Source organism: Eschrichtius robustus, chromosome 8 (assembly GCF_028021215.1).
Source record: "Eschrichtius robustus isolate mEscRob2 chromosome 8, mEscRob2.pri, whole genome shotgun sequence".
NCBI lineage: Eukaryota > Metazoa > Chordata > Mammalia > Artiodactyla > Eschrichtiidae > Eschrichtius > Eschrichtius robustus.
Genome location: NC_090831.1, coordinates 25,630,063 through 25,643,935, shown reverse-complemented (window position 1 = coordinate 25,643,935; position 13,873 = coordinate 25,630,063). Strand labels below are relative to the sequence as shown.

Below are 13,873 nucleotides of genomic sequence, written 5' to 3'. Positions count from 1 at the left end.
TCAGTAATACACGAATAAAACAAAACACACACAAATAACTAAGAAAGTAAGAGAGCTGTAGTACCTAAGTCAGGCAATGAAATCTGTGAGATTAGTGGAAGTGCTTTTGCTCTGGCTGCCCTAACTCTGACCTTCCTCCCATTGTCAGTATTCTGAGTCCTAACTGAGGTCACAAGTTTGCTGCCCAAGAGCTTGTACCCAAGAAGTGGGAGAATCAAAACTTTTCTTCTTAAAATGTTAAGCTAATGAATTGATAGATTCCTGGGGACATTCGTTTTGTCTTCTTTCACATCATAGTTTTATAATTAGAATGATATATGTCAGTACAAGCTTGACCTTTTACCTGTTTTAGAGTTGTCACCCTTTAAAGACTTCCCACACGTACTCAGTTTCCTCAAATCATGTAACAATCAACTCAAATCATCAGAAAAATAGCTTAGTAGCATTTGTTTTAATGAAATATAGTTCTAACCCTCAGAACCTACGAAATCCATCTTATTTTCTATTTCATCAAAGAACTTCAGGTAATATTAAAATCGTAATGAACTTGGTTAAACAGCACCAACTTCTTCTATACAAGTCATTTCTCTCAGTCCAAAATTTTTGTTCTTCCTAAATCAATATATATTACCAATATCAATACATATAAATTCTCTAAGCCATCAACTCTCAATGACCATTCTATAGGTCAATCTCTGGACATTTTCTCATGTCCATTTGAATTTCCTTTCAATTTAGGATATTTCTGAGCTGCATTTCTATTCCCTAAAGTAGATACCTAAGAAATAAAAACACATTTTAAGATGAGCTGAAGAAGAGATTTTTTTTTAAAAAGAAGAGTTATTAAAAGAGAAATTTTTGGAAATCTGTATATAAAACATTCTAGTGATTGGGATGGTCATTAATTAATCCACCTTTTTTTTCCCACAAAACTTCATAGAATAACTCCAAACTTAGGCTCTACTTAGTTTGCATGGAACTCAGTGAAATAAAGCATTCAGCCACATAAGGTAGTAATTATTTGTAAGAAAGAAAGAAATTTAAAATAAAGTTAAAGAGCCACTTTAAAAGAATTTACACCATTAAATATGAAACACTATTATAGACATCCCTAGCCTCTGAAGGCATGTCTAATTCTAACCTCTCCTTTGGAGAAATGATGCATCGAATTCCAGAATGGATGAATCAAAGACATTTATTCACTTCTTAAACTATCCTAGAGGGTGTCAACTTGAGTTTTATGCAGAGGCACCTTGAATAACCACTTAGGTTATAAAGGTAACTGGGAAGTTTACATGGAAACAAACATTTTCATGAATGTTTTGAGAAGGTATATGAATTTTAGTTGCTCCAGAATGTTTTGAGTTATATTTTATGCAAGTGAGTAAACCTTAAGACAAAAGACAGAGTTCAAGTTGTGGTAAATTTAATTTTGTACTTTAAAAATTTTCTTACTGAGATTTTCAGGATCTTCATGAAGTATGGTAAAGCACTGCAATTGGACTAGGAAAAAGGCAACAAATAAATCTGCCTAGAAGCAAGTACTGTTTCTTAAAAGCCAACAAGTTGATTAAGAAGAAAAATGTAGCATATCAGCTTAGAATATATTTATTATTTTAGAGGAAAACCATGGTTAATACCATTACCAACTTTGTAACTATTTAAATAAACTAATTTTAGGAGTAATTGTATAGTCATTTCAGAAATACTGTATATTTGGCATGTATAAGTTATAGTGACATATGGAAGTAAAATGCCTTTAAAGAATTTTTCAAGAATAAATTAATCTAGTGTTTGAATGAAAAGAATTGGAATGGAGATAGTAATAGTGACAAACTGATTTTTAAAAAATAACCCTGTTCTCTAGACTAGCATTAATTTTCTTTTTCTTACTTTTTTTAATGGCCAAACTTACGGCACAGTGCTAAAATTTCCCTACTTGGTCACTATATTATTTGTAGATGTTTTCCAATTTCAAAAGTAAGAAAAGTGATTTTTAAAAACCATATGCAATACTTAAACATTAATAAATAGAGAGATTTTACACCTATTGTTAATAATGAGTAGATAGATCCAGGAAATTTAAATATTATTAAATGATGCTTTTTAAAACAGGTCTAGATAAAGTCAAGCCAGAATGTTCTTTTTACAAGCAGAGAAATTCCATGGTTGAGCCCACCATGCTAATTCCTCCTTTTGTTTGAGTGAGACAGTAGTAATGATAAATTGAATTTTTTATTCCATTCAATTATTATAAAAATTATGTGACAGAAAACCCTGCTAATAAAATGCAAGTGAACTCTAAGAGGTAGATGACAGATTGAAATATTTTATTTAAATTTATATTTCTATTTACCAATAGCTCACAGTACTATGAATGACACGGATGTCCCTATGGAAACAACTGAATGCATTCAAGGTCAAGGAGAAGGTTACCGGGGCATCATCAATACCATTTGGAATGGAATTCCCTGTCAGCGTTGGGATTCCCAGTATCCTCACCAGCATGACATAACTCCTGAAAATTTCAAGTGCAAGTGAGTAAATTAGAGAAATATAAATTTCAGTAGGCCCTGGGGAAAATGAGGCAGAGTGGTTGCTTTTGACTAATTTCTGTGTTAGTGATCCTTAAACTTTAGTGTGCCTAGGGAAAATTCAGCAATGAAAAGGCAGATACATCCACGCAGAGACTTTGATTGCTCAGGTCTGAAATTTGGACTTCAAATAATACATTTTAACAAGCACTCTTGGTGATTCTGAATCAGATGGTTGATGTACCATCCATGCTTTGGGAAACACATCCCTAGGTTTCTGATCACAGCTTTGCTCTTGCAGGTCTATTTAATAAACCAATTAGTGGTAATGATAACCAGGCAAGTTTCAAACTAGTGCCTTCTTAAATTTTCATATTAACTTTAGGGGCGATTACAAGGCACACCTTGATTTCGATCAACATGGTAAACTGATGAGTTTTCAGCCTTGAAAAAAATTATTTTTAAAATTTTGAATGAGTGATTTTTATTGTTTCTAAATTTTCTTTAAAAAGTGGGGAAATAAAACAGCTGTTTAGATGAACCAAGCCGAAGAAACTGCCCTTGAATATCAATTACATAGTTGTTATGTTCTTCTCCATGGCTGCTTTTCTTCACCACTTAACTTTTGTTAGACAGACAGCCACAATGCCATGTGTTTTTAAATTGCCCACCTTGTTATTAGGAACATAAAATGATTGCTTTTAAAATTTATAACACACGTGTCATTCATAGTGGCTTTGCTGAAATAGCACCTATAAATAACATATATTGCCTTTATGTAACTGGCTTTTAATAAGAGAGCTTAACATTTCAAGATGGAGAACTATGAACATTAGTTGGCCCATCCACTGGAGAGGGGATATAGTCTATGTTTTTTTATTTTATTTTTAGATTTTTAAAGCCAATTCAGAGTTCTTTGCTTAGATAGTAAATATTCATCTGTTATGTTTTTTAAATTATTTTATAGTAACAAATTTATAATTGCCACTCTGGGGTTTATTTCCTTCATTTTCTTCACAGCAATTCACTCTCTATTTTTGACCCATGTGTTTCATACCTCAGAAATAAACATAAAACTAGAGAGAGCAAAGAAAATGAGAAACGAATAGTTAAGGGAGACAAAGGAGACAGTGTCAGCGCCATGCACACTTTTTGTCAACTTCTAATGACTGATAATACTCAAGTTAGAGACTGTGTATGTGTAAATACCCAAATGAACCTCATCTGTAAGAAAAAAGATAATAATTATAGAAATTGAATCCACACATTTCACAATTAAAAATGATCAAAAGTTTAGCTGTTACATGTTATTGGAATTTAAGACATTCTTTCTTAATTGGTTATTTGGTCAAGGTAACCAAACATAAATGTCAAAAAAACAAAAAGTGAGCTGTGTTATAAAACTGATAAAATCTGACTCAACATTTTACTCAGAGTATTGATGCATTTACTGTTTGTGGACTAGCAGAGAATGGAATACTGGTCGGGTATCTCTGGTTGTACTAAACACGATTTGCCCCAAAACTGAGACTCCTTACAAAGGACGATCTTTAAAACACTATTTTTAGGGCAGGAACAGAGACGTAGACATAGAGAATGGACATGTGGACACGGGGTGGGAAGGGGAGGGTGGGACAAATTGGGAGATTAGGTTTGACATAAATACACTATCATGTGTAAAATAGATAGCTAGTGGGAATCTGCTGTACAGCACAGGGAGCTCAGCTCGGTGCTCTGTGATGAACTAGATGGTGGGGGGGGGGGAAGGGAGGGGGGGAGGTCCAAGGGGGAGGGATATAGGTATACATATAGCTGATTCACTTTATTATACAGCAGAAACTAACACAACATTGTAAAGCAATTTTACTCCAATCAAAACAAAACAAAAACACTATAACTGAACAATACTGCCTGTGGTGAATGTACATGAATCATATAATCATTAATTCGCTTTAATAATTGTAAACACTTCTTTCTTCAAGTGAAGGGAAAGAACTTAGAAAAAATATTTGAGCAAACCTTGACTCTCATTCTTGCTTAATCTAGATTAATGAGGTGCTTCTAGATATAGATTATAGAGGGCCTAAGCTAAGATTTTTGATAGCCTCAGATCTCTGTTTAATTATCTTGCCTTAAATTAATAACTCAAAATAATTTAACTAAGCAATTATTCATCTAAAATTGCAAATTTGTGTACACTTTATGTAAAATTCAATGCACGTATTTTGTACTGACAGTTTTTTTTTTATCGTTATTTTTTTTTTTTTACAAGGAAGCATTGAATCTTTTTATTTATTTATTTATTTTTGGCTGTGTTGGGTCTTCGTTTCTGTGCGAGGGCTTTCTCTAGTTGCGGCGAGCGGGGGCCACTCTTCATCGCGGTGCGCGGGCCTCTCACTGTCGCGGCCTCTCTTGTCGTGGAGCACAGGCTCCAGACGCGCAGGCTCAGTAGTTGTGGCTCACGGGCCTAGTTGCTCCGCGGCATGTGGGATCCTCCCAGACCAGGGCTCGAACCCGTGTCCCCTGCATTGGCAGGCAGATTCTCAACCACTGCGCTACCAGGGAAGCCCCTGACAGTTTTTTTAAACATGAGTATAAATTGGTTAGAAGAAAGAAAAGATTTTCTTCATCTTTCCAGTTAATAATTTTATAAGAAGGGTAAAGGCTTGAATATAGGTTATAAATAAGAATATTTGCTATACAATGGCCTTAGCTATTGGCATTCACTGTTCTTACAACCTTAAATAACAGTTGTGTCAGGACCTATTTTGGCTAGATAAACTACTACCTGTTGATTTTATAACCAAACTCAAGCTTCTTCTTTAAACACTTTTCAGTTTCTAATGGTCAATTTGGATAGTAATAAAAGTGTAGTATTTTTAATTGGGCCTAAGTGAAATAAATAATGTACCTTCCAATAGACTGAATATTAATTTTGTTAAATTATTAGCAGGGATTTACGAAAAGAAAGTACATGCTTTCTTCAAATTAGAGAGCATTATCAGGAGAGCAAATCATAAATTCCACATTTTATTTAACATGAACCTTGCATTAAGGTAAAATCCTTTTACATACAGATAATATTAGTTTAGACTTTTTCCTTATTGTGAACTCTAAATGTCTAACTATATCATTGGTAAAATAAAGGAAGTACATGTATTACATTGACAACTTTTTCTATAGTTAGGTTATCTATACTGTAATTAGGATTTAATTTTACAGAAATATAAAATTGCATGTTGTAATCTCTAAATCAAGAAAGAACTACATTGGAATTAAAAGAAATCTATGTAGTGAATTAAATAAATCAAAGAAATACAGAATTTAAAGAAGAAATATCTATCATGTGTTTTGTGGCAAATGTTTGAATAGGTGGAACTTCATTTTTAAACAAGAGAAATTAAAGACTATTAATTATAATAGCCTTTCTTCTGTAAAGAGAATGTGTTTCTACATTATAGACAGTCCATGAAAAAGTAATAACAGACCAGTTTTTAAAAATTGTAACAGTTGAGAGTCCACGTCTTGAAAATGAGTGAGAAGAATGAAGTGGTACTATTTCTCTTTCACGAAGCAGTAGTGTTTGTGTGAAACTCCAGGTCTGTGGAAGAAGAAGAATTCTGACATCTGACAGCATTTATTTCAGTAATGTGGGCAGTGTCAGTTGTGTATACTGAATTCTAAACTGTTATAACTATCCTAAATCTAAAACGTAGGGCTCTATTTATAGAATGCACACATTCTAGGATTCTAGAAATGTAATAACACTGACTTCACCAATGTAAGAAACCCTGGCAATTTACATTAACATGTTTATTCTCAATAGGGACCTAAGAGAAAATTATTGCCGAAATCCAGATGGGGCTGAGTCACCGTGGTGTTTTACCACTGATCCAAACATCCGAGTTGGCTACTGCTCCCAAATTCCAAAATGTGATGTGTCAAGTGGACAAGGTAATAGCTGACATTTTGCAGTGTGGGCATGATTAAATTCAGTGGAAATGCCTAAATGGAGTACACATTACAGCAGAAGACTTATTTCTTGTTGCACTGTTAGCAAAAAAAATCACCAAGCCTGAAGTTGGATTTCTTTTATATATTAATTTGTTCAATATCCCTTTATTTATTTGAATGTATACTAGTTCCAGGGACAGTTTTAGGCACTGTGGATATACCAGTAAAACAAAACAAAATTCTCTGATCCCATTGAACTAACGTCCAGCAAACAAAAACAAGTGAAATTAAAATGTAGGTGGAGATAGTAAGTAAGTTTGTGTAAGTGCTAGAGAGATAAATGTCCCAGAGTTAGAGGGAGGAGGGTGTTGCTATTTTATACTTTAATGGTCTGAGAAGATCTTACATATTAAGGTAACATTTAAGGAGGACCTGAAATAAGTCAGGGAGCAGCATGTGCCACGTGCACATACTTGTAAAGAGCATTCTAGGTAGAGGAAACTGCAAATGAAAATGGCATGAGATGGGAGAGTGCTTGGAAAGTTAAGAGAAAGAAACGCGCATCATTGTGGCTGGTACAGAATGAGCAAGGTAGAGGGTAGCAGGAGATGAGGTGAGAGAGCAACTGGGCTAAAATTCCATAGGCCTAGTAGAAACTGGAAGGATTTACACTTCCATTCTGAAAGAGGAGAGACTCTGTTGTAGGATTCTGAGACGGGAGCTAAATGATCTGTCTGACTTAAATTTTAACTGGATGACTCTGGCCGCATTATGAAAAATAGCCAGAACTCCTGACAAAGGGCCAAAACAGGGGAATCAACTGAATGATTGCTTCAGTAATTTAGGCCAGAGACGAGAGTGATGTGTACTGGGGTGTTAGCAGCAGAGATGATATGTAACAGTGGGATTTGGGATAAATCACCACTGTGCTTGGAAACATAGACACCATTGAAAATAATTGTTTCAGGGAGCAGTGGTTGAGAAAAGTCACATTGAAGTAGGTTTAAAAAATCATTTGTCAAAAATTAATAATAATGGGCCCTGGGCATTTATTGGTATATCATGAATTAGGAGTTATGATTTTTAAATAATCACATTCTTTCACATAAATTTAATTATGATGGTCATGGCCATGGTCAGTCCTAAATCATTCTAAAAAGTCCAAGCCAAATTTAAAACTCTATTTCATGGATTTATTGCCCTGTACATACTTCTTCCATCCCCTGAGTTTCCTCAGTGCCATTTTTTGTGAACAACTCTGAAAACAGTTGTAGAGGGAAGAAGAGATGAGTCCCTTTTCAATCAATTTCACTCTTCTTGGGCAGACTTTAAAGGTCAGTTGGAAATAAAGTTGAAACCAATGATTAAGGGAGGTTTGGTACCAGCTGGATCTTCTTTGTCCCTGCCTTAGTCATTTAAACAATTACTGATAAATTCTGAGTGATAGAGGCAAGTGAGAACAATTGTTTTATAAGCTTCTGATGTGTATTAAGATGCTTTAATGTACATATATATCACTTATCAAAGATCAGGTAATAGAATATGAGGATTTTGGGTTTTGAAAGTTAGCTGATGTTGTTGCTTATATAATAGAGCTGCATATTAATAGATGAAGAAATTAGCTTTATGGAATTTAAATAACTTGCCTGAACTCTCAAATTAGCACAACTGTGAGTCACTCAAATTCTCCTTAAAATGACCTTTCCATTACTCAATGCTTTTTCCTTTTCAATAACACTTTAACAATATATTATATTTCTTTTTTTAACAATATATTATATTCCTTTTCTTTAACAATATATTATACCTGATATATGCAACAATGTGCTAGGCTCTGTGGGGCAATTTGAAAATGAATAAGTCCTACTTAAGAGACACTGTTAGCCAATTCAACATACAGCTGTGAAATTTTAAGAGAGTTATGTCATTGTATAATACTGCCAAGCTAGTAGTATGGATTGTTACATATTTGATATGTACACATGCAGGCACACACACACACACACACACACACACACACACACACAAAAGGATGTTGCTCTTATCCTTCTCTATATAGCAGGAAATACAAATTCCACATATAGGTTGATGAGTTAAAAACTTTTGCTCAAATCTTGCAACATCTGATTTAGCATATATATAAAAGCTCTTCCAGTTGGATATTAAATAACTCTGTTAAAAAAAAGAAAACTGAAATTGCAGAATTTCTTTAAAAATGCTGATAAAACACAGTGTATTATACTATATAAGGTACATTTAAGGCAGGAAACAAAACACAATTCACAGCTTTAAATATTTATATCAATAATACACATAATGAAGACAGGGGAATGAAATTTCCCACTCAAAGAGGTGGAGGAAAAAGTAAACCAAAAGCAACACATGAAAGAAAACAACTAAGATAAAAGCAGACATTAATAAGGTAAAGAAAAGAAAACAGTAGAACTAATGAATAAAGCCAAATGATGATTCTTTGAAAAAATTAACAAAATAGACAACCACCAGATAACTGACTCATGAGAGGAAAAATATATAAAATAATAATTATGAAGGCAGAAATAACCAGTGAAACAGGAAAACATGAGATTATTTTATACAACTTCATGTAAAAACTGAAAATGAAAGTAAAATGGGTAATATACTAGGAAAATTCAAGTTATTTGAATTGACCCTGATAGAGAAAGAAAACTTAGACTCATTCCTATAGAAGAAACATGGAAATTTACTAATAAAGTATTCCACCACAAACACATCATGCCTAGATGAATTCATAGACCAGGTGATCTCAATGCTATGTAAATTGCCCTGTAGCTTAACCAATGCAGTAAAATTTCCAAATTATTTTTATGATGGAATTATAATATTGAAACTTAAACATGAGAAAGGTATCACAGAAGAAAACTATAGACTTATCTCATTTGTAAATATTAATGTAAAAATCTTAAATGAAATTTGAGTGAACAGTTCAATAAAGAAATTAAGTAAATAATACATAATGATTGAGTGGAGTTTAGTCTGAGAACAAAAATGGTTCAGTTTTAGAAACCCATTAATATAATTCATCTTAGATGTAAGAAAAACAACCATATAACAAATCTTAACAGACTTTGAAATTACTGTGACAAAATTCATGCATTCTTCATAAAAGTACTCAAGAATTTGTGGAATACATACATACTTACACACACACCCATATATCCACTCATATATATATATATACTATAGATATATAGATGTAGATGTAATCTCAGTCATAAAACCACCACTTACTTGATGGGAAAACATAAGAGGTATTCTTACTAAGGTCAAAAAGAAAACAAGAATGTCTAACATCTCCTTTACTATTTAATATTGTAAATGTAAGTTAACATTATATTTCTCTGTAACATTGCATTGTCGATATTATTTTATACAATTAGATAAGAAGGCATATTTATTGATTGGGTAAAAAGGCAAAAGATCTTTGTGAAAATGATATAATAGTAATATACTTGGAAATCTGAATTCAAATAAAAAAATCACTAAGGTAGCAGGATACACATTAATATACAAATATTAATAGCATTCATATATGGTTTTGAAAATCTAATTAAAGAGAAAACTACATCTATAATAGGAAACAAAACTGAGGAAAACTTAGGAAAGTTGTGCAAATCTATGTAATTATATTTTAAATTACTACTGAAAGCCCCAAATTGTACTTTAACATGTAGAAAAACATCCCTTGTTCTTGATATGAGAACTCAACATCATAAATGCATCAATTCCACCTAAGCTAATTTGTAAATTTAATGTGATATTTTCTGATATCAAACAAATTCATTCTAAATTTTTCCTAGGAGAATAAACATGTAACTATACTAAGGAAAACCTTGAAAAAGAAGAGGATTAGAGGTAAATAACCCTATCAGATGTTAAAATATTTGTTAAAGAGTTTATAATTAAAAGAATGTAGTTCTAGCACATGAATAAATTGACAGAACACAGAATCCAAAAACAGACTCCTTACTGAGATTATATTTAAAATGTGGCACTATATGTCACTGGGTAAAAATAAACTTTTAAAATATAATAATGGATCAATAAAGTACCGTTTGGAAAAATAATAAAATTAAATCCATGCCTTGCACCATACCCGAAAATAAACTCCAAATGGATAAGAGATGTAGTGTAAAAAGGGATACCATTTATATACTAGAAGTAAACTTGGAAAAATGCCTTTATAACTTAGATGTGGCGATATGCTTTTAATTAACACTAAAAATCTAAAGGCAATAAAAGAAAAAAATAATAAGCTACATCAAAAACTTGCCATGGCAAAAAACATAAACAAACCCATCATATTTAAATTCAAAAGACAAATTTGGAAATAAGTCTTAAAATGTATATCACAGATAAAGATAAATATTTTTAATATATAAAAACTGTGAAAGTGAAAAGTATAGGACCAAAAAATTAAATAATGGACAAAATACATGAACAGAAAGATTTCTTTAGAGAAAAATATAAAAATTCCCTTAAATACATGAAAATTATGCTTAAATTCACATGTAACAAGAAAAAAACTAAAATATAGGTATTGAGATTTTTCATAATATGAGACTTTTATTTCTCACATATAAATTCACAAAAATTCAAAAGCTTGACAATGCTATCTTTTGGCAAAGCTGTATGGGGAAATGAACTCTCATGCTTTGCTCTTGGGAGTGCAAAATGATAAAATCCTTATGGAACAGAATATTACAATAATTAAATTACATATGCATTCACCTTTTGGACCAATAATGCACTATCTGAATATACAGCTCCAATAATATGCAAAAACATATGCATGAGTTTTTTTATTGCAGCGTTTTCTGTACTAGCAAAACAACCCAAATCTACTCTGGCGAAGTCACACAATGGAATACTGCAAATTTGCAGAAAGAATGATAAAACTTTTCATGAACTAATATGAAGCGATTTTCAGGTATATTATTAATTTAAAAAAAAGCAAGGCACTAAAATATATATTTGGTATTCTATTAGTAATAAATAAAGGGATTTACTACTAGTAATAAAGAATGGGATATAATAATACATATATAGACTATATATACGTATAGTTATATATTTATATTACATATGTATATATGTGTGTGTGTATATACATCTTTGCCAAAAAAGTAAAAAAAAAAAAAAAAAAAGAAAGAAACACAAGAGCCATAAACAAGAAACTAATGAAATTGGTTACTTGTAATGGTGGGTAGTAGTGGGTAGAAATATGACAAAGAAGCAAGAGGGAAAATGAGAACACTCTGAATACACACTTTCACATAGTTTTGACTATCAACCAATATTAATGTTTTAAATGTTCAAAAAGTAATCTCAAGAAAGATGGAAAAAAACACAGAAATGTGCCTATCTGTATATCAAATAGATACCATTACTACAGAATTTGGAAAAAAATTCCAAATAATTTTTAAACACAATTTTCTGACTATATATAGCCTCACTGGAATACATTTAAAGTTAGATAACTTTAAATACCTTTTGAACTTAAAAGTGTAATTTTGTTGTATTAGGATGTAGCAGCTTTAACATTATTTTGTGTGCATTGGAGAATTCAGAAAATGAGCAAAGACACTGATGTTACCTAGAATCATGGTTCTCACTATAGGAGAAGAAATACACAAATGAAGAGGAGACAAGGAACAACTCTGGTGCTAGATTGGAGTTAGAGGGATCAGTTACTCATGAACACACACACACACACACACACACACACACACACACACACACGCACACACTTCCCAGCTCTATCAAATGAAAGGGACTAGAAACAATGGTACCAAATAGCAATGAGCACACATGGCACCCACGTCTTCTCCTTACCTTTCATCACTAACATAAACAATGGCTCCTTGGTGAAATGGAAGATTCCGGGCCTGGGGCAAGAAAAAACATAAAGTGAAGCTGGAATATCTTATGCCAGCAAGTTAATAAGTGCTCAAAATTTATGTCTTCCTCTCAAAAACCCATAACCAGATCTAATCATGAGGGAAACATCAGGCAAACCCAACTGATGGACATTTTACAAAATACTAGTTCTCCTTAAAACTGTCAGGATCATCAAAAAAGAAAGTCTGAGAAAACTGTTACATCCAGAAGAGCCTTAAAAATCACGACAGTTAAATGTAATGTGGTATCACGTGGGATCCTAGGACACAAAAATGTACACTAGGTAAAAACTAAGAATTTAAACAAAATATAGTTTTCAGTTAGTAATAATGCATCAGTATGGTAAATAGTTGTGAGAAATCTATCATACTAATATAAGATAGTAAAAGTAGGGGAAACTATGTGGTATATTAGAATTTTCTGTACCAACCTACAACTTTTCTGTAAATTAAAAACTATTCTAAAATAAAAAGTTTACTAAGAAAAAAAAAAAACCTAGCTCATATTCAAATAAAACGGTGGTAGTGGTAAGGAGGATCTCTTTCTCTAATACAGAAAACACGTGTAAAATCAAAAATGTATCAAAGAGCAGTACCAATATACCGCATTGCACAATTGCTTTCTTCAGTAAGAAATTATCTGAAGAATTTACTACCTAACAGCCAAAGGTTTAACCTTTCCTAATGTAGAAAAAAATAGCACTGTCAGAGGAAAATATTTTAACTGATATATTCTGCCTATGTACAAGAATTGGATTTTACAAATTTATGCTTTCTGAAAACAATTTTATTGTATATGGTAATGACTGCTATATTATCTGTATCAAATCCTATCCTATTTGAGTTTTTATATCTAAGTTCAAATTTATGGATATCAAAACATGACTATTGAATATATTATTATATTTCTTTTTTACTAAATTAACTCCTGGACAAATTATTATTCATTTAAAAATTTTATTAGAATTTGTACCTATTATTTATTCTAATCACATAGCATATTTAAAACCAATGATAATATACTATGGCTTACCAACTTTAAACCAGAGAATAATCTTAATGTTAATGTATGTTTGTAGATAATATTTTATAGTTAAAACTACAGTTTTTATTCATATAAAAATCAGAATTGTTAAATAGTTACTATTAAAATATGCAGGATTATTTCAAAATATGGAATAGTGTTTCTTTTCAAATGTAGAACTGCAACTTACATATTTGAAAGAACTTAACTTCTTTTTATTATTTTTTAAAATTACAAATACGGACACTTCTATAAATGTTTAATAGAACGCAAACTGCTCAGTTGAAAAAAAGTGAAAAATAAAACCACATGGGAAGTGATAAAAGACACAGGAGCCATTTTAACATGGCTTCCATTGGCTAAAGATGGAACAATTTGAGCATCAAAATGAACAACAGGAATAGATAATATATCATGCTGAA

The 13,873-nt window shown here is 31.9% G+C and overlaps 1 protein-coding gene across 3 annotated transcripts in view; it reads left to right on the top strand.

Moving 5' to 3' along the window:
• HGF (hepatocyte growth factor) overlaps positions 1–13,873 on the top strand; it is a 78,791-nt gene that overhangs the window by 46,656 nt on the left and 18,262 nt on the right. For all 3 annotated transcript variants that reach the window (XM_068549933.1, XM_068549934.1, XM_068549932.1), the window contains 2 exons: positions 2,363–2,537; positions 6,361–6,488. In XM_068549933.1, the coding sequence (XP_068406034.1) occupies positions 2,363–2,537; positions 6,361–6,488 (303 nt within the window). The remainder of the gene's footprint in view (positions 1–2,362; positions 2,538–6,360; positions 6,489–13,873) is intronic.